This window comes from Clytia hemisphaerica, unplaced genomic scaffold (genome assembly GCF_902728285.1).
Source record: "Clytia hemisphaerica strain Z4C2 unplaced genomic scaffold, Clytia hemisphaerica genome assembly, whole genome shotgun sequence".
NCBI lineage: Eukaryota > Metazoa > Cnidaria > Hydrozoa > Leptothecata > Clytiidae > Clytia > Clytia hemisphaerica.
In genome coordinates this window covers 64,939-86,562 of record NW_027103951.1, presented here as the reverse complement: position 1 = coordinate 86,562, position 21,624 = coordinate 64,939, and the positions used below count along the sequence as shown (strand labels likewise).

Here is a 21,624-nt window from a genome sequence, read left to right as displayed (position 1 = left end):
CAGCCAAAAATACATTCAAATATAAATATAGCGCTTTTGATTCTCTAGTCGAAAAACAAGCAAAATTATTTTTCGCAATTATATTTGATTATGAAAAGTTACAGGCATTCTTGTTTCCACTGACAATTATATCTGGATAGACTTTAGGTTACACATCAGGTTAAAAACTTCATCATAGTACTCTTCATGTTTAGTCATTTGCTGTCGACTAATGCGATCTAACTAAAAATTATGGTAATTTGCAGTTTTTGCCATAACTTACCCGAGATAATATATGGAAAATTATACTCAAATTTTGTCCTTAATGAATAAATAAATCCTCACTTCAATATATTGTGCTTCCTTTTCCATCCCCATTCATTAAGTTTCTGACTTGAAAACAATGGAATTCATAAGGAATTTTCAACTCAAGCACGCAGACAAAATTATGAATCGCGAAAAAAAAATACGGCAAACAGAATCTTTCATATAAATGCAACTGAAAGAGGATTTTTTTCTCTACAAAGTATAAAATAAATATATTTAAGAAATAAACTGAATGCTTTTTTTATAAGAACCGACACAAGTCTCAAGCTGTTCTTATTTTCGTCTTATTGTTCAGCTGTTCTTATTTCAACGTAATTTACTGTCTATACAAATAACGTTAAGCTGGCCCAAGTTGATGCGAGTGTGTTCTTACACTTTGTTGATTTTCCTATGAAATTGTTCTTATAAAAGGCATATAAATAATGAAAAGCACATCTCAACTCCATGACTATAGCGGGAAAATTCATCTTCAAACTGCTCAAAAAGAGTACTGGGTCGAGGGTAATATTAATTAGTTCTAGGAGAAATGAAAAAAACAACAAAATGATAAATAAGCTAGAAAAAATGGTGCATTAGAAAACCCTAATTTTATACAATGGTGCCCAAAAATTCGTACTTTACAATATTATATTCAGAAATTTTTTAAATAATGTAAAAAAATGTATCTACAGCCCTCAGCCAAAAAAAAAATTCAACTTGGAAAATGTGCAAAAATTGCTATAAATTATAGTCTATATTAACTAGTGCTATCGAAAGTGTCTTAGTAACTACACTTTGATAATGAGACTTACAAATAACCAATTCACTTTGTAGCATAACATGGATATACCTTAAGTTGGTTAATTTTCGCATGGACTTATCGCCAATTTAGTATCTAAAATTTTAGCGAATAGGCCCCTTTGGTACCAAATTTCTTTCATTAATCCACGCGAAGTTTAGTCCAGTTTAAGAAGGTAAATATGTTCCAGGTGATTTGTTACTTCTAAGTCATAATAGAATACCCGGATAGAAAATTATAGTTAGCTCCTATATAAAATGAATACAAAGTTACCTAGATATTTAAGAAAGAGAATCTCAGACGATCTATGCCATAAAAAAAGGAGCTTTGTTCTTTAGTTGGGTTGCAAACCTCGAGTCATCAGACATGCGAAGACAGTCAAAACCATTTTCGGTTTGACTTCAACCAAATCTTCGGGTAGGGCGTATGTTTTGGCGCCAATCTTTCGGCTCATTGAGATGGCGTATTGGGCGTTAAGTTCCTTGTCCTTGAAAAATATAGAGAATGTGTTGATAAATAGGACAAAATCTAAAAGTAGCAAGCTAAAGAGACAAAAAATTGAAGCAACTACTTAACTACTTTTTATTCATGATATTCATGATGTAGGTAATGTTTTCTGCGGAAAGACCCCGGTTTTTGCCAGTGGTGGCAAATTTTATAGAACTTTAGTTTAGTTTAAAGTTCCCACTACTGGCAAAAACTGGGGTCTTTCCGTATAAAACATTACGTCATGAATATCATGAATAACCTGACTTTATACAGCACATATAGTTAAATTCTTGTTTCTCATTAGTCATAATAAATACTTCATTTCCGTAAGATAAACACCTACAGAGAGGTTTTAGACAAAAAATAAATTCAGAAATTAAGACAGTGCTACAAAATGTATTTTGATCGTGCCGTCACAATAACAGGAGCGCACATCCCAATTGATAATTTTTCAACCAAACAAGAAAGAGATAAACTGCTGAGTAAACAAAAAAATGTAAACATACAAATTGTGTTCGAGTTATCCTCTTTCTTGATGGAAATCAAACATTGATCATTGAATTTTAAGAATTTTGGCCTAACGTGCACGCTCGCGCGATTGATGGAAACAGGCCTTTAGTAGGCTACGGCATATGCCTTAGTTGATTTCCCCTAGCTCCCAAAATATCAACTAATCGTACGATCTCTTATTTCATTGCCATACCAAATAATAGAGTATTTTGTGAGATTTCCTGAGCAGTGGAGAAAAGTGGAGAAAAACATTCATCATCTTGCCTGATGATCGAAGAAGAATCACTCGAAACTTAACCTTACATAAATCTCGTGATCCAAGCCACGATAAGCTGTGTAAAATATCATGAATATCACTGGCACTATACGCTGAAAACTTTTTTAGAAAGGTGTCATTATTGTCTTGTATAAGAAAAAAAAATAAAAACAGGTCATTTGTTTACCTCATCAGAATGTCCTTCTGTGACCAGGCTATAATCGACGGATCCAGGCTTGATAGAATCGACAAGATCAATAACAGCCAGGCTGGTGGAAATGGTTGGGTCCTTGAAGTTGGCGATACGGGTTCGTTTGTTGCAAGAGTTGAGCTGAGGAGAGAGGTAGAGAAAACATAACTAAAATACACTCGAACGACGGTAGTCCATTCTAGCGTTACATGTGGGAATTTAGAAGGATGACAGCAAAATATAGGAATTTTTATTGAAATTGAACTAAGTTTATTTGACAACGCAATCAAACGCACTTTGTGTGCACTTTACAGGTCATCTAAAGTTAAGACCCAAATTCTACACTGCAATTTGCAAAAAAATCCTAACTTTTCCAACGGCTGAAAGTCAATAGTGAGCTAAAAGTGGGGGGGGGGGCAATTAATATAGATTATGCGCAACCAAAAATCTTTACTTTGTATAACAGTGGGGGGGGGAGGGTGGGCTGACAATATTTTGTGCAGTGTAAATAGCCCTTAATGGTTATGTTAAGTTAACGACGTTTTCTGGAAAAAACATCACCAAACCTTATTGTTAACCCAGTCCACGATTGCACCATCAGTAATTTTGCTACCATCTTGTTTGGTGAGGCTGGCCAACATCCTTGTAGTGTAATCGCGTAACATTTGCCAAATCAAAGCTGTAAAATGGAAATAAGTATACTAAAAACCGCCATTAAACATATTTCCTACCATTCCTACCACACTGTATTTTTTAACAAAATGAAGAACTGCTTTCTCTAGGGGCGCGCCATCACAAATTTTTTATAACAACTTTTTCGATACGGATTTTCTATAAAAAAGGTGGACAAAATTTATAACAGATAGAGGAGGGATGAAATAAATATCGGGGGTTCACATCCCTCAGCAAACATAAATTAACACCCCTATTATTACACAGAAGGAAAACTCACCAAGAACTAAGGTTGGTGTTCCATTATAAATATCTTCGCCACCAATTCCAACAAGCGAGTAGCTGTTCTTTATTTTACCAAGTTGAACTGCATAATTGCAATTCTCAATTTTCTTCATGTTACCACCCGTGGCAAGTTTGAAGGGCGCTTTATTGACTTTGTCCCAATTCACCGTTCCCTTGCGAATGTCTTCGTAGAGCTATGAAATAATTAACTTTACTCGTATGACAGAATAGTCAATATAATGAGCCTGATCTGACCTACTCTGTAACAGAGTGTATCTCATGTTTATCGCTTCGTAGTACACTCTGTGGGCATTGTCTGCATATTAAAAAAAATTCCTGTACGGAGACCTCTGTGATGAAGCTCGTTGAGCCCATTTTTACCCTCAGCTCACGAACTGTAACCTTTTTCTCTTGTGAATAGCTTATGCTAAATAAAAGTTGATTTGCTCTGTTCTTGATAGTAATGTAGCTCAACAAACAATGCCCGGTGTTTGTAACGAACCATAAACTCTTTTCTCAGGATATAGTATCTCCATATCGAAAGGAGAACAATTGTTAAAACTTGCATACAAAAATCTACATTAACCTTCACAAGGGAGGCCAAAGTATTGTTTAGAGATAAAAACTGTGTCGAATAAATTAAAAGCATTCATACAAAAAGTTTGAAAAATAATGACAACACAACTAACCTGGAATAAAACAAGGCCGTTACTCAAATCGTTGTATAGGTGATAAACAAAGGGGTTGACGCCCAAACTGTTCATCCAGTTACGATAAGCTAAAAGAACAAGGTAAAAGTTAGGCTAGCTGGGTTGGGCTAGTTGGGCGGGGCTATTTGTACCCTCTATATTGCCCTCAAGGGCAGCAATGATTTTTTTTGAAGAGGTGAACTTATTTTCCAGACCACCCTTGACGTTACACCTCCTCAACAAAGGGGGTCCAGACTATTTCTGGAAAAAGCCAAATATTTCAGATAAGATTTTTGCGATAAAATTCATATTCTAGAAAGGAATAGGTGTCTGCTGGGAGCAAAAAAGGGCACTTTTTGTTAGTGATTTTCCAGGGGGGGGGGGTCAAGATCCGAATACCAAACCCAGGGCCGGGGGGTGGTGTCAATTTTTTTTTTCAAATTTCAAAAAGTCAAGTTGGTATCGATACCAAAATGAGGGGGTAGGTTCCCTTTTTTTTGAAAATTAGGGATTCTTTAAGTTGGTATCGATACCAAAATGAGGGGGTGGTCCCCCTTTTTTTTAACTTTTGCTGAATTTGAAATTGGTATCTGACTTAAAATGTTGTATTTCTATATATTTATTTGCATAAATTCATTAGAATTACTTTCGCAAATATGTACAATATGTACAATGTAAGTATAAAAACTTATTTGAATTGTTTACACTATACCCTGATTTCATATAAAAGCATTCTTCATTCTATAATTGAAATTAAATTTTTATTTAACTTTTGCTGCTCTCAATCCTTTCAATCAACCAAAATTCATTCAAAACTAGAGTTGAACAACTGAATCAAGTCTTAGCAGATCTTAGAACTTTTTTAGTCGTGATAAAAATTTTCATGAACGTTCATCATATAGGCTATGTTACACTCTTAGGGATTCATAGCCTACTTAGGCTATGTAAGACTCTAGACGTGCCCAATACAATGACTTTCTTATCTAGTTTAGTTTATCAACTAGTTTTGTGAATTTGATACATTTTGCCAATTTAGTTCAAGAAACTTAATTTACAGTGTGTTAGAATGAGAAAAACTTGTTTTCATTTTCATGAGTCTAAAGTGTTGTACATAATATAATTGATTAATAAGAGGAATGTTCTTTGAATTAAAACATCCACAGATTTCGTTTAGCGTCCCTTGTATGCAGTATCCTATGCATATAACTTCTTGGGGGGGGTCCCCTTTTTCAGAAAAATCGGGATTTTCAAGTTCATATCGATACCAATTTAGGGGGGTGGGTCCTCCCATTTTCAGAAAACCAGGATTTTCATGTTGGTATCTATACCAATTAAGGGGAGTGGGTCCCTCCTTTTTTAGAAAATTGGGGTTTTCAAGTTGGTATTGATACCAATTTAGGGGGTGGTGGTGTCTTCTACTTTCAAATCTTGAAAAGTCAGGTTTTTGGGCCCTGGGTTGGTATCCTGGACCCTGACCCCCCCTGGATTTTCCTCAAAAGAACTTCGCGATTTTAAGAGAGGCAGAAGAGAGAAGAGAGAGAAGCTGACCTTCCGATATCATCGGACCGGGCCCTTTCCCGGGATAGTTTCCTACCCCTAGATAGGGAAATCACAGCGCTTACCAGACATTGTGCATCAGAGCGCTGTGCTGTATTGATGATGATACTCGGACAGTACGGGAGAACCTGAACATATGAGTACCATCGCCACACCAAATGCAATGTCCAGCATATTTCCCCATACTCTTGTATCAGAGTGATGGTACCCTTTTCCCCTCACATGGTATGGGTTGACCCGGGACAAGGTACATTCACTTGCCAAGTGAATCGCAGCACCGAGTGGGAATCGAACCCTGATATCCAGCACGGAAGTCAAGAGCGATGACCACTACACTACTGCGCCTTTAAGAGAGGCAGCCAAAGTAAAAGGGATAAAAATATTTCAAATGATACTCACTTTTCTCTTCTCGTGATTCCTCATAAGGTTCATATTCGACGTCTTCTTCGATGTCGTTGGGATCGAGGGTGGGGAAATGGTTGAACAAGTTGGCAACGAAGGCCAGATTCAACTTACTATTTCCTCCCACAATGTCCTGTGAAAGGAGAAGATGTAAAAAAAATGTAAAAACTTTGTTGACCAACCAAACCTTTAAACGTTACAAAGGGATTTGGGCTCAAGTTACAGGAATCATATGATATAAAATTTAACGTGTTATTTTCCCCACTATGTCCTGAAGGGAAAGGATCTAAAAAAAGTATGTAAAAACTTTATCTTTGTTCACAAATCAAACCCTAACGTTACAACGGAATTTGGTTTAGAGGGCTTTAGCAATTCGGTTGCTTATGAAAATAATTTTACCTTAGCTGTGACGAATTTCCTGCACCCAATTTTGTCAGCATTCTTTAAAATCAAATCTGCTCTTTTGGTACTATCCCCAATCTAAAAAGGTTGTAAAGTTATAATCAGTCAAACAAGTGTAAATTTAAAAGTTAATTATATGGTTGATTACATTTAGCTTAGATTTGTAAAGGACGAGCGGGGCGATAAATCCGTAATAGCCCCGCTTTTTTGTAATCGCCCTGATGTAAACCAAAATTTCTATTGGTTGAAAGACAAGTATCTTACGATATTTTGATTGGTTAACAAAATATCGTACGAAATTTTTAAGCCAATCAAAATAAGAGTGTCAGTCGAATGTTTTTTTATAGTTTCGAATGTTTTTATAACTTTCGAAAAGAATAGCGATTGAGTGTTCTTTAATTCTTTTTTTGACCATATAATTAACGCGGAATAACATGGTATTCTCGGGTGATTTTGGATTAATAACCCCTCGTTTCATTGAAAACACTTCAAAATAGCCCTCACTACGTTCGGGCTATTTTGAAATGTTTTCAATGAACCTCGGGGTTATTAATCCCAAATCACCCTCTAAACCATGTTATTACTAGTACGAATAAACGACTCACACAGTAGAGAAAATGATATAATGCCAATGTCACGTAATGGATACAACAATTAAAGGCAATCAAAAACATCAAAAGTAAAATATAACCTAAAATTCGAAAAAGAAATGAGGAGCGATGGCCAAGTGGTCAAAGGCATTTGCATCCCAAACCAGGAATTTGCGGTTCGAATCCCCGCTCCTTCCATTGTTCTGTTCAGTTCAAAGATAGCCGAGCCGGCTAGCCGTGGACCCCGTGAAAACAATCGAAAGACTGTCTAAAAGTCCTAGATTACTGGGCTAGAAAATCGACTCTATCTATCTATCTAAATCAATTGGGGAAAAGGTCAGCTTATAAAGAGCATGTAAATAAAGTACCTGCATGGTTCTCTCAGGGCGGTCAACTCCAAATTCTTGTGGTGAGATTTGATTTAAAAGAATGGCATAAGCTTCCGAATCCTAAACATACAAAGAAAGAATACTTATAATTTTCATTTATGTAAAATTCAAAACTGCCAGAAAAAAATTGAATATGGGGGATGGAGGATATAACATTTTTTAAGAATTTACTCTTCGTACATAGCGAATTTTCACTTCCCCCAGGACACTATATCCTCCAATTCCCATGTACGGACATTTTCTGGAAGAGCCCATCTAGAGATTCAGCAGTGACCTACGCCTAACAATCTTCTGCAGTCATTCTCTAGAGATTTTCAAAATAATTTGTTCTCTAGAGGATCTGACTGGAAAACAGACTTTATACTCGAAATAAGGCTGATCTATAATATTTTAGAATTTTTTTAGAAGTAATATTCAATCGTTTCAAAGAAAGAATATCATCACCCTAGCTCATGGTTCACATCACATAAAATCTTCTTGCAAAATAATTACCAACCTTGATGTCGCCAGAGAAATTGTTGATTCGTTTGTTGGAACCAGATTTCCTCAAATGATAATTGACCCATCTCAACAAGAGTTCTTCAGGTGACAATTTGAGCAAGTCTTCAATTGATTCTCCATCCTCAAGAAGGGCAGCAATGTTTGGATTGGCTTGGAGTGTGATGTTTGCAAATAAACCAATCTATTATGTTAAAATATCCAACAAAGTTTAATTAGCCATTACATACACAACACTCAGCACTTTTACCAATATTTGCTCTACATAGTTGCACTGACGAATTGGGGTGTAATATTTGTAGCAGAAAAAGGTACTGCATTTCAGAAGAAGTCGGACAGAACTTTTTTTGCTATTTATGCTAGTGCAACAGCTTTCTGAAATTATATTCCCATATTCAAAAATTAAAGCTAATTACTTAAATAATTTTGTGCCAGGAAGTTACAAATATTTTTTTCAAAATAGTACAAAAGATGTAAAGAAGAAGTTACCCTAATAATTTGCCATAGTAGACCAAGTATCAAGTGTTGTTTCCCTTTGATGATATCCTCAGCATGAACGTTGACAACACTACAACCGATAGCTTGAGCAGAATTGATGACCAACAAATTGTTTTCTTGAATTAAGAATGCATTCAATCGTCCCTTGTTGATGGCTCTTTCATCAATAGTTTTTGGAGCTGACAAATTGATCATTTTACTGAAAAAATAGTTTGAGAAGAGTAAATTTTTAAATGAGTGTCAAACGTCATGTCTCAAAAATGTTCAAATTTAAATGCTTGAAATGTTCTCAAAATCTTTTGGCTATCATAAAAATCTATCATATTTTGAAGAAAGTACAGGATAAAAAATCTGAAAACAGATTTTTTAAATTTTAAAACAACTAGCAACCATCGTACCAAAAGATAATTCCATCCTTGAGCTGTTCAAACAGGTTGGCAGCTTCAATAGGTAAATACTGTCTACAATCAGCATCCTCACGTAATTGTGAATTAATCCAATCTTTGAAAGCTAGCTGCTCAGCATCTGATGAGGTGTGAGTCGTTCCTTCAGCTGAAGCTTCTGTGGTGCCACCTTGAACTTTAATTCCCTCTCTGCGGGTTACTAGTGATGTCCATTGACCAAAAACACCTTTGGATGACACCTTGCAGTACATCTAGAACGGGAAAGCAATACCCAAAAATTTAAGGCCAAATAAAAAAAGTCTTGTTTCCAGAAATTGACCAGGTGAAATTTTTTTGAAAGTTCCCTGGCTTCAATTTTTTGAGCTGTCAAAGAAGGCAGTGTGAGTTTTTTTCGTCACGTAGATTTTTTTTGGCTAATCTCACAGCCAATCATTCAACCAATCATTCTATTAATCACTCATCTTCTTCCTAATGCAAATAGTTATTTTGTAAGAAAAAACGACTCTTGGAACTTGAGAAAATTTCATTCAAAGTGTTATATATTAAACTTTTTTGTGGTATGCTCTGGTATATATCATGAATTGGTGCTTAAATATGAAAGACATTCACTTAGAAAAAATATACTAACCTCTATAAATTCATTAAATTCAACAGTCCCATTTTTATCAGTGTCAACTTCAGCAATCATTTCACGGAGCTTATAACCGGGGACTGATTCACCCAATGCTTGGAATATACTTCCAAGTTCAGATGATGTAATGTGTCCATTGTGGTCCAAATCAAACTACAAGAAAGAAATTAAAACTTACACTCCAGCTTTACCTAGCCTTTAAAGCCGGTTTCAATTTCTCCCTTATTTTCTAGCTAGACTTTTGGGCAACCTATAGTAATTTATAGTCATTCTTTAGGTCATTTAAAATACTATACTTCTTTCATTTTTATCAACCCATTACAATAAGGATATTATTATTTTTCTAATCTAAACTTAGATTGTAGTCAATATTGTATTCATTTTATAGCACCAATATTGTCATAGTTTCTCAATTTTGAATGTAAGCTGGACATTGATGTAACAAAATAACCAGATTTTGATCATTATTATGATTGCTTGCTATCGCACCCTTTTGCAGCCATCTGCATTATACACTTGCAAGATCAAATACCCCCTCGAAAGACCTCAGATATTCTGACTGACTCTAAAATAAATATATTGTCTCTTTCTACCTTTCTCTGTTTCTTTTGAAAGATTCTAAATGGGCGTAAATGCGTGAATTGAAAAAACTTGCGTGAAAGTGAAAATCCAACCAAAATATTTGTAGCTTTACGCGCAAGGGTAAGTTGATCTGGCACCCAGCAGATGCAAAGATTTTCATCCGATGCTAAAGCTCTGAAGGTCGGATAAATTTTCAACATCTGGAAGGTTTAGATTACAGAATTTTGCAAGACCGCGTTGGCACCTATATTGTATTTGTTTCAATCCGTGATCTGTGGCTTAGATTTTTCTCATCTTCAATTTACTGAAGAATAAAGCGGGAATTCAGGGGGGGTCAGCGTCCAGGATACCAACCCAGGGCCCAAAAACCTGACTTTTCCAGATTTGAAAGTAGTAGACACCACCACCCCCTAAATTGGTATCAATACCAACTTGAAAACTCCATTTTTCGGAAAAGGGGGGTCCCACCCCCTTAAATTGGTATCGATACAAACTTGAAAATCCCAATTTTTCTGAAAAAGGGGGACCCATCCCCCCATAAATTGGCAATCAGTAAAAATGCAAGAAGTTATATGCATAGGATACTGCATACAAGGGACGCTAAACAAAATCTGTGGATATTTTTATTCAAAGAACATTCCTCTTATCAATCACTTATATTATGTACCACACTTTAGACTGAAAATGAAAACAAGTTTTTCTCATTCTAACACAACGTAAATTAAGTTTCTTGAACTAAACTGGCAAAATGTATCATATTCATAAAACTAGTTGACCCGGGGGGAGGGCAGTCAGGCAAATTGACGGACGGGTACGTGCGGCGGTTAAGGGTATGTTTTTCAAAATATCAGAAATGCACTGTAACGGTGACTTTTGATAAATGCACTGGATGGGTGGAAATTTCAGCAAATCTAAGAAAAGTTGCAAATTTTGGCTCAAAAATCTTGATTTTTTGCTCTAAAAGAGTTTAAAATTTGAAAAAATGCACTGTAAGGGTATGAATTTCACCGATTTTTTTCTGCACTGTAAGGGTGCGATTCTAAAAGCCATTTTTTAGCCCCCCGGGCTAGTTGATAAACTAGACTAGATAAAAAACTCATTGTAGTAGGCACGCTTTGAGTCTTTGTAATATAGCCTGTATGATGAATGTTTTGTACAGAAAAATTTTATCACAACTAAAAAAGATCTAAGATCTGCTGCTAACACTTGATTCAGTTTGTTCAACTCTAGTTTTGAATGAATTTTGGTTAATTGAAAGGATTGAGAGCAGCAAAAGTTTAATAAGAAGTTAATTTCAATTATAGAATGAAGAATGCTTTTATATGGAATCAGGGTATAGTGTAAACGATTCAAATAAGTTTTTATACTTACATTATACAACATTTTAAGTCAGATACCAATTTCAAATTCAGCAAAAATTGAAAAAAGGGGGACCCAACCTCTCATTTTGGTATCGATACCAACCAGCAGGGATCTATGCAAAAAACTAAACATAGAAAATTTTCCAAATCCCGCATTTCGATTAAATAATCGGCCCGTATTGGAAATCCCGTAATCTTGATATACACGACCCTGGACACCGTTGTACATTGTACGGTGATGTCCGGTGGGGTGTACGGTGGATTTCAAGTTAACCTATTTCACCACCGTACCAAATTCAGTGGTCCCACAGGACATAGTACGGTGGTGCTTTCCCGGAAGCATATATCCCACTGTACACATAGTTGAACTTCCCGTTTTTGCTCTCTGCCCACTTAAAGACGCCTGACCACCCTTATCAATTTCTTTTCTCAGCCCAAATCATGAAATAAAAAGAGACTGACGTAGTAGTATGATATTTTCAGGGTTGGTGTAATTTAAGATGCACGATCTAACGATTTACGATGCACGATTCGCGATCCGTGCATAAAATATGTTAATTCATGCGTAATTATGCAAATCATGATAAAATATTTAGGCAATTTACAAACTTTCATTCACTGAAACTCATTTATTTTTCAGAACATCATTTATGTAAGATTATACAAATTATACTTAAATCAGTCATAGATTAAAAGAAAATGAAAGCCACGTGGTGCATTCACCTTCTGTACTCTCTTTTTCATAACTTGAATAAATGTTTACCGAAAGAAAAAATTCTTTCTCATAATAGAGCACCAGCTTTTTGCTTCGTACATTACGGTCCGAAAAACATATTGTTCGCCAATATATTATTTTATTTCCTTTAAGAAAGAAATTCCTACCGGGTGACCCACGAAAAAGTTCGGACGGTTTTCGTTGGCTAGGGTCTGAAATAAAAGTAATATAAATTTAATCTTTTTTTTTAAGATAGAGGATGCTCTAACTTAAACTTTGAGCTATTACTTTTTAAATTTGGTTCAGTGGTTCTTCATTTATGAGCTTTTAAAGTCAAAATTCAATTATCGGAAAGTGCAAAAACACGTCAAAAATGAGGTATCAAATTATAATTGTTTTTTTATCTTTAACATTGTGTTTTTCGAGTGTGCTGATGTTTTACGACCTCGTTGATTAGTGTTGTAGTTAATTAAAGTTTGTAAAATAATAAATTAACAACGAAGTAGATTTATATAAATTTATTGTAAATATTTTTATCAAAAATATTTTGCAAATAGGCAAAATTTGCCTCTTTATGAAAATGTCACGTCTTATGAAAGAACAGATAGTGTGGGTTTGCCTGGAATATGCTAGAAAGTGTATGGTGGTGGTTCTTTTCTGAACGAATAACTTGTTAATAAATTCTGTGAAAGTAAAGAATCTAAAAAAAGTTTTAAAATTGAATAAAAATAACTAACATGCTCTTTTCTAACGATTTAACGACCTTGCTTGATTGATTGATAATAAAACAATTTGATACCTCTTTTTTGACGTAATTTCGCTCTTTCCGAAAAGTGAATTTTGACTTTAAAAGCTCATAAGTAGGGAACTTGTGGGTCAATTTTAAAAAGTAATAGCTCAAACTTTAAGTTAGAATATCTACTTTCTACATATTAAAATTTCAAGCACTTTGAGGCATTTGTTCGGCCTCGAGACGCCGAAAACTGTCCGAACTTTTTCGTGGGTCACCCGGTATATTCGATTATGAGAGAGTAATAATATTTCTTGTACATTGTTTATACTTCCACTCTCTGTCAATTGTAAGATTATATTCACAAGGTAGCTTTCATTCATTATCAAAATCATGTAAGTTAGTTTTTTTCATAATAAAACGGTCGTAATTATTCGTAGTTCCATTTCTTACTCATTTTTTTTTTGTTGCATAAATTTACCATGGTAAACAAAAGCGAGAAAAGATTATGCCATTGTTTTAGAATTATGTTATATAAATATAATTTAAGTTTTATGATAATTATTAGGAATAATCAGCATACTTTATGCATGGATCGCGCATCGTGAATCGTAAATCGTTAGATTGTGCATCTTAAATTACACCAACCCATATTTTCATTGATTTTTTTTTTTTTTTTCAGACTATCAGAGTTTAACTTGATTTCAGTTTCAGAAAGAATGTGAATTTTTAGATATTCGACCGTGGTCGGACTTACCGAAAAACTTCTAAGTCGGAAAAAGTTTCTTTGGTAAACATAGGTTCAGCCCCCCCTTATTTTTTTGGGGGGGGGGGGCTAAGAAATATTTTGGCCTTTAAAGAGCCTGGGGGCTTAAATTACCAAAATATTTGGGGGGACCTAGATTGTTGGGGGGAGCCTAGATGATCTGACTGAGACTATGGGGGCTGTTCAGCTAAATTCAAAATATATCTTATCTTACTATTAAATCAAATATAAAAAGCAAAAGACTTGTAAACATATATATCAAAACAAGTAAAATTTAGTTTTCATTTATCAGTACTCGCATATATTTTTTATTGACTTCTCTCTACGGGGCGGGAGAACAATGTTTTTTTTGTTTATCTTGGGACCTGAAGTGTTAGGGGACCTAGCACAATGCAATTTTTTAGGGGGAGCTAAATTGTTGGGGGGACCTTACTTTGTTGGGGGGAGCTAGAAACCTGGCTGAAGCTATGGTACATTAAGTTTGACCACAGAACTTGTCTTTTGCGATCGCATTCCCACCATACTATTGTACGGTGGAAATTTTAATGTAGGGTGGGAAAATGTACGGTGTTTTCAAAGTTAACCTTTAATTCCCACCGGACATTTAAATCAAGCCCCACCGTACAACACCGTACAATATACGGCGGTGTCCAGGGTCGTTGATATACGAGTTTAAGTCTGTACTGTTTAACAGTATGCGAAAATACAGACCAGATATCAACCAGTCCCATGTTGGCATGTTTCGAAGAAAGACTATTGCGTTTGCCAAAACATCTACCGTAAGTATTGGACTAATGTCGACACCCCTCTTCTAATTCCGCCACACTTCTTTAGAGATAGGAATAGTAGGAAGGTCTGAATCTGTGATGGACAACATTTTTTTTCCTCTCTGACCACTAAGCAAAACATTTAGTTTCCAACAGCGATTCCGATCTTCTCATTTTCGAATTCCTAAAATAGGTGCATAGCTGTCAACTCTCCCGCATTGAGAGGGAGACTCCCGCATGTCAACGATTTCTCCCGCGTGAAGAAAATTCTGCCAAATCTCCCGCATTTTTGGGATTTTCTCCCGCATCTCCCGCATTTCCAAAAATTTTCTGATTTTGGAAAAACCAAACGGCGAAATTTCTGGATTTTGAAAGATCGAAACGAAAAATTCCCCAATTTCCCGAAAAAAATTTCCAATAAAATCGGATTTTACGAGAAAATTTCCCCGATTTCCCGATTTTCCGATTTTGAGAAATCGGATTATCGGGGAAAATTTTTCCGACTTGGAGCTCTCCCGCATTTTTGTGAGGCAAAGTTGACAGCTATGTAGGTGTCGGAATTAGATGAGGGTTGTTGACATTAGACCAACTTACGGTATTCTATATTGACTCATTTGGTCACTTTTGTTTTCTACCTGTTACATTTGAAATGTAAGTTTACACATACAGTGTAGACCTAAAGCTCTAAAACAGCATCTAATAACATGAAAACCAAAATATGATTCTTCAATGGGAATCAAAACTATAAAGTGCACTTACAAACATCAATTTGTCAGATCTAACAAAATTAATAACCACACTGTCATCATTGACAATGAAACAAACGATTTTCTGTCAAGAGCCTTGTAAACATTCCAACAACTTCTATCGAAATGATCTATCACAGCTCAGTTTACCATTTTTAGCGCGGTCCGAGGATTGAGCCGAGAAACCTCGCATAGCGCCCAAGCTCCTGCGCGGCACACGCCGCGGGGATGAAAAACTTCAAGCTGTCAATCATTTTCTCAAGCGAAGTGTACGCGAAGTGATTCTAGCTTTACGATAGTGCCGCGGATCATCAATGGATAGTATTCAATTATCATTATCCCTTTATTTTCATTCCTATAACTTTTGCAAAAAAAAGGAAAAATAGAAAAGTTGTATTTTTTACTGCTCTATTCACATACTGAATTTGAAAGATCTTCTATGTGGCGTTTTTTTGCAAACTTCAAAAAACTGATTTTTGTCCCGCCTTTGCGGGATTTTGGCTCAAGTGCTTGAGTGCAGCATAGGGTACAAAGTCCAAATATGCGTTTCCCGTAATTTTTGTATGAAGAGTTAGGTCTACACTGACATACTTTAATGGGATAAATTTTCACGGATTTCGCGGATTTGGGTGTCATCCGCGAAAATTGCGAAAATTAGTTTCCGCGAAAAATTTGAATTTTTTTTGCAATCCCCGAAATTTCTATTTTTATCGTTTTTTTTTCTACATGAGGGCACACAACCCTCGAAAAAGGTCAAATCTTCGATATGCTTGTTAGCAAAAATTGTTTTCCTCAAAATTTTCTTCACAAATTTACAAACTTGGAAGAGGTATTGGAAAAACTTTTATCTAAAGTGATCGCTTATCGTTAAAAGCTTTTCAATGCAAGAGGGTAATCCAACTGGCTTGAAATTAAATTGACATGAGAAACTAAAACTAATTAATTTTCAATTTATTTTTTCTTATCCCAAATTTCTCTTCCGCTTTTTTCCCAAATAGGCTGTGAAAATTAAGCTCCGCACCATGGAAGTTCAAATTCAACTTTTGATAGTTTGTAATACATATCTCCTCGCCCTATAGACCTTTTTTTAAAGAGGTAACCCTGTTGAATAATTATGTAGTCTAGCATAAAAACAATGATACAGCCATGCATAATTACTGTTTCATGCTTATTATAATAATTATGCATGGCTATACCATTGTTTTTTTTGTTGGACTACATAATTATTAAACAGGGTGGCCTCATTAAAAAAAGGTCTATTCCAAAACACCCTCTTATTACTTGAAAAAAAATTCTTAATTTTCCTGGAAAATTTTATTTCAATGTTTTGACCCTTTTCAAAAATTTTAATTTGTACCCCAATCCGCGAAATTAAATCCTGGTGAAAAATCAGGAAATCCCTCATCCGCGAAATTTAATCCCCGCGAAAATTTATCCCATTAAAGTACATCATAAAATAAAGCTATATCAGAGCATTTTTTTGAAGAAAATTTACTCCATCTTTGTAAAAACAACAACAAACAACAAATTTATAATTTCGTAATTTATACTGGAGTTTTAAACTATATTAAACTCTTAACTTTGAGATAACTTTAGGAGGCTTTTCAATAATTCAAGACAAGAAAGTGTAATCTGACACTGAGCTGTAGTGGTGAGAAATCAAAACAAAACAAAAATTCAAAAAACAAACAAAAAGTTTCAGGAAAAAACCTCATCTATTCTAAATCACAAACCTCATTAAAAGTCTCTCGTATATCGTCTATGGTATCTTGAGGTAAAGAAGCCATTCTAAATAAACTTATGTGATTTCTGAATGGTCAGAAATTTCAGAGAATGACAGTGACTTTTTGATGACGAAAATTCTGAGCAAGGAGCTGATGCAGATTTATTTTTGTCCTCCTTCTTGTGACGTCATACCTTGACGTTTTGAAGGCTCTCACGGGACCCTCCCCCTTTTAGCCTTTTAACCTCTCCGCCGCAGAGAATTAGTGCCACCGCACGCACGCGCGGGCTCATTTCATTCCATAAATTTTATTTCATAAATTCCATTAAGTCCGAAGGGCGAGTGAGATATGTCGTGCTTCGGCTGAAAAGTATACCAAGTTTAGGTAGGAAATCCTACCTAGGTCACGTGAAATTAAAATAGAATTTTAGCCCTTGACGGGTTACAATAGCAGAAATATTTTTTGCAATGTATTCACTTTTTTTGTGGAAAAGCTTAAAGCATGACCTTCGGGCTTTACAAATCTATGGGCCATCATAAATCTCAAAGCAGATTCTGATACTTACGTATGCACTCTTATGAGGCCATGGCTCCGCAAGAGAATCTGCCTGATTATTAGCACAATGCTAAGATCTTTTTCTAGACTAGCAAATCATTTTCATCCCATATTTGGAATCCAAATGAGCGTTTGAGCGCGCTGTGCTGCGATTGGCTAAAACAACCAGGTCCAATCATCACAATCGCCATATCCCTTTAGGAATTTATAGAGCAGAACGTGGTATGCGCAGAATGGATGATCTGTGTTGTGATATTAAGGTCATCCACCATTAAAAACAGGACAAAACGCACACAACAAAGATCATAGATTTTTGAATAAAAAAATTCCCTTTCTCCCGATAAGTTAGATTTTTATAATAATGAAACAATTGATTTAAAAACAATGAATGAGCAAAAGCAAATCATCATCAACTAATATCAAACAGGCGGTGGCACTGTGAAGAAAGTATTATCATGTAGTATATCTTTTAATATTTCGTCCTGCTGGAGGTCTAAACACAATTGATGATGAATTAGCATGATGTCAAAATATAATAACGGAAGAGATTAAAAGTTCAATGTGGAAATAATTTAAAAGAACGGAATTATAAAAAATTACTCTATCATTTTTACGATAATCTAACTTTACTATCAATATCAAGCAGATACCATACAGTTTTCTTTAGCAAACACAGTTAGCAAACACAACTTAAGAAGTATGACTTGATAGGTACGTTTTTCATGAAGCTCAAAGGGCTATAGGTAATTATTTCGGACATTTCGGACGTCGTCACTTAGTCTTAATTCTCTTTAAGAGAAGAAACAAAAATTAAAAGATTTTCAAATTGGCTCAGGACGTTGCCAAAACATGTTTTCATCGCTCAGAACCCAAAATTGGGATATTATATTTTATTTTTATTATTATTTTATTATTTATTTTTTGAAAAATAAGTTGTCTTAGCACACCCAACTTTACCACGTTATATCTTCGGGTCTATGAGGCGCCCTTAACCCCTTGCTGACGCAGGACATCGGTGAGAAACTTTTGAATTTCTTTTTTTTAAGCTCTTGGACTGAAAGGTTTACGGTAGGAGATTCAACGCTTTGTCCTAGTTACAACGCACGCTATTCTACATATTTTACCAAAACGCACCGCAATCATGACGACAGATTGTATCTAGTGGTCCGTTTGTTTTTGAGGGCTGCATTTTTTGAAATCTAGCGATAGATTTTACTTTCAATCCGGCGTTTGTGTAAAAACCACGCGCGAGCGTTCTGGATACGAAATAAGTGGCTTCATTTCCCATCCAGGAGTCTCGCCTCTAGTCCTTCGGGCTTGGAAGTCAATGGTTATTTACCTGATCAAAAGCTGATTTTACTTCATTCACAATATCTTTATTAAGACTGTTTCCATTCCGTAATTGATATGATCCGGTAAAACAACCGTCCGCATTCATCTGATTTGAAGTATAAGATAATTGTCGATTCATTTTGAACTGATGAGAATATCCAATTTAATGATGGCTGTGGTTGACACAGTATTGTGTTTTGTAGACAGCAGAGACCGTTAAACAATCTTTCAAATCTGTTTTATCTATGCTAAAATTTTATCTAAATCAAGTAGTAAAAGAAGATAAGATGCAAAGGAATGAATCAAAATATTCTAATTCTAATTCTTTGATTTTGTCCAAAAAGCAGAAGAATTTTATATCGAAGATAATCGTTTGCATTGTCTTTGTGTCAAAATTTTTGACTCTAGTCTTGAATAATTCCCAATAGTATACACATCCTGCAATTTGCAGATGTAAATTGCAGAACCCGTAAATTTGAAAATAAATATTCTGAAATATGTATGTAACAAAACCTCAAAATTCTTGGCAAAATTTTTTTACCGTCTTCAACAATCATCTTACACTACAAGAGGCAGTCTATGTACCCTTGCTGCTTTTTTGCTTCATTAGAAACACTCCAACATGAATTATGCAAAACTGCATAAATTATAAATTGTACTTATCAGCCTATATTCGATTCATAAAATGACTTGCCAAAATGAATTCGTTATTCAGTACTTTGAATTCGCCATATTGAGGCATTAAGACAGAAGTACAATAATCTATACAACTTCCTGATAGGTTTTCATGTGACCTAGTCACAAAAATACACAATAAATCCTTTACCAATAGCATACCGTGGCGAATCTAAAAATAGACATGGATTTTTCTGTTTGACCGAGATTCTATCCCATCAACCTTTGCGTTAATTACGCTTGCACGCAAATTATTTTCAATTACAAAGAACAAGTAATAACTTTCACGACTTGTGAATTAAGACGAAAAGGATTGAGGGATTGAATTTCGGTCAAATGAGAGAAGTAATGATCAGGACGTTTGCATAACGAAGCGTTATTGCATTTCATATTTCTTAACAAACATGTTTCAAAGTTGTGTTAAAATTTAAAATCAAATCCTAGGCTAAATTTCAGCAAACACCTAGGAATTGATTGTGATTTTTAGAGAAAAATAATAGATGACTTTTCTTTACTTTTAAAAATTATCTTAAACTTTAAACAACAAGAAAATCCTAGAGATTTAGAAAACAAATTGCAAATAAAAAAAGCTAAAACAATGAACAAAAATAAATTAGAGATTCGAAAAAGACTGGAATTGAGTCTCGGTTGAGCCACCCAAAAAACGAATACTTTCAAATTAAATTACGAAATGCTAAAAATTACAAAAAACAAAAACAAAAATCCAATCATAAATCTTTTCCACACATTATGTTAAAAAAAATTATTATCCTCCATAACCATTTAAAATAAATTAAGAAAAAATACCTGGAAAATTGGTTCAAAGTGTTTGCAGTGTTGGGCGCGTAGACGCGTTTTTTCCACAGTATATCACTCAAAGATGGTATCGATACACCATTAGGCCCCGTTTACACATTGAGCGTTTTAAAGCTCATCTTTCTTCTTGTAGGGTGTATAGTTAGGTTGCCATTCGTGACGACAATAATTTGATGAGATAACATTCTCCGCTGGAATACCACGTCTGAAGAAAAGCAAGGGAAAGAAATGATATCATTCATGATATGCTCCATTGCAATGTTTTCCACGGACCAAGCAGCTGATTGGTTTAAAGTGACGTATTGACTGATTTTACGTCACTTACAACCAATCAGCTGTTGTGTCCATGATGTAATGTCAGAAGACATTGCAGTGGTGCATTTCATGAATTGCTGAAAATTCAAGCCCCTTGATTACCGTCGTCCGAAGGCAAGATTCCACTTCCTGCACTAAGATTCTACTGACTTTTCCAGAAAATTAAGTAGAATGAAGGATCTCATGTTGTTTTGCAGATTTAAAACCCATTCTTCTATAGCTTAATCCAAGTGGATCTCAAAATAGTAATGCAAATGGATGGAATCATTGAGCCTGAAAAAAACCCGAAGTGCTAGTGAAACCACTTATTTCCATCGAAAAAGTGAAGCCACTTATTTCCATCGCAAAAGTGAAGCCACTTATTTCCATCCAGAACGCGTCTAGAACGTGCCGCAATAATGACGACGGATTGTATCAAACGGTTCCTTTGTTTTTGAGGACTGTATTTTTAGAAATCTAGCGAGACTTTACTTTCAATCCGGCGTTTGTGTAAAAAAAACGTGCGGGCGGTTTGCATGGGAAATAAATGGCTTCATTTCCCATCCAGGAGTCTCGAGTCTAGCCCGAAGGGTTTAGATTAGTAAAGTCTCTAGCCTTCGGGCTTGGAAGTCAATAGATGGAATTTCACAAGTTATATTGACAGGCTATTTTCTTTACAATATACTTGGACAATTTTGCTGGTGAGTTTCGTTTCACCACAAAAGAGTATCATGTCGAAAATTAAGCCTTATTGTTTTTGTTTTCAGGAGCGATTGATATTTCCCAAGACCACCAAGCAAATATCCCCAGTCCACCACCAAGCAAATATTCCCCAATTTTCAATTTATGAAACAACGAAAGTGCGCACTGTGGTCAACTTCATAGCTTCAAATCATTCATATAGACCCGATTGTAGGAACAGACACACAAATTGTCACATTCTACTTGGCGAAGCTGTATTTTCAGATTTTCTTTTTGAAACTGAATATTATAAATACATAACTTAGGCAAAACC

General features: G+C 35.2%; 1 protein-coding gene across 1 annotated transcript; it reads right to left on the bottom strand.

Annotated features, from left to right (window-relative positions):
- Positions 1 to 1,418: 1,418 nt before the first annotated feature.
- Positions 1,419 to 17,128, bottom strand: LOC136810119 (plastin-3-like). Its single transcript, XM_067066687.1, has 13 exons — positions 16,947 to 17,128; positions 9,544 to 9,699; positions 8,910 to 9,166; positions 8,503 to 8,710; positions 8,012 to 8,197; positions 7,495 to 7,575; positions 6,534 to 6,614; positions 6,132 to 6,267; positions 4,176 to 4,264; positions 3,482 to 3,680; positions 3,096 to 3,208; positions 2,527 to 2,670; positions 1,419 to 1,571 (listed from the first exon to the last, which is right to left on the bottom strand). Exons 1-13 carry the CDS (start codon positions 16,998 to 17,000, stop codon positions 1,419 to 1,421), a joined length of 1,857 nt encoding a protein of 618 aa, XP_066922788.1. The 5' UTR covers positions 17,001 to 17,128.
- Positions 17,129 to 21,624: the final 4,496 nt, after the last annotated feature.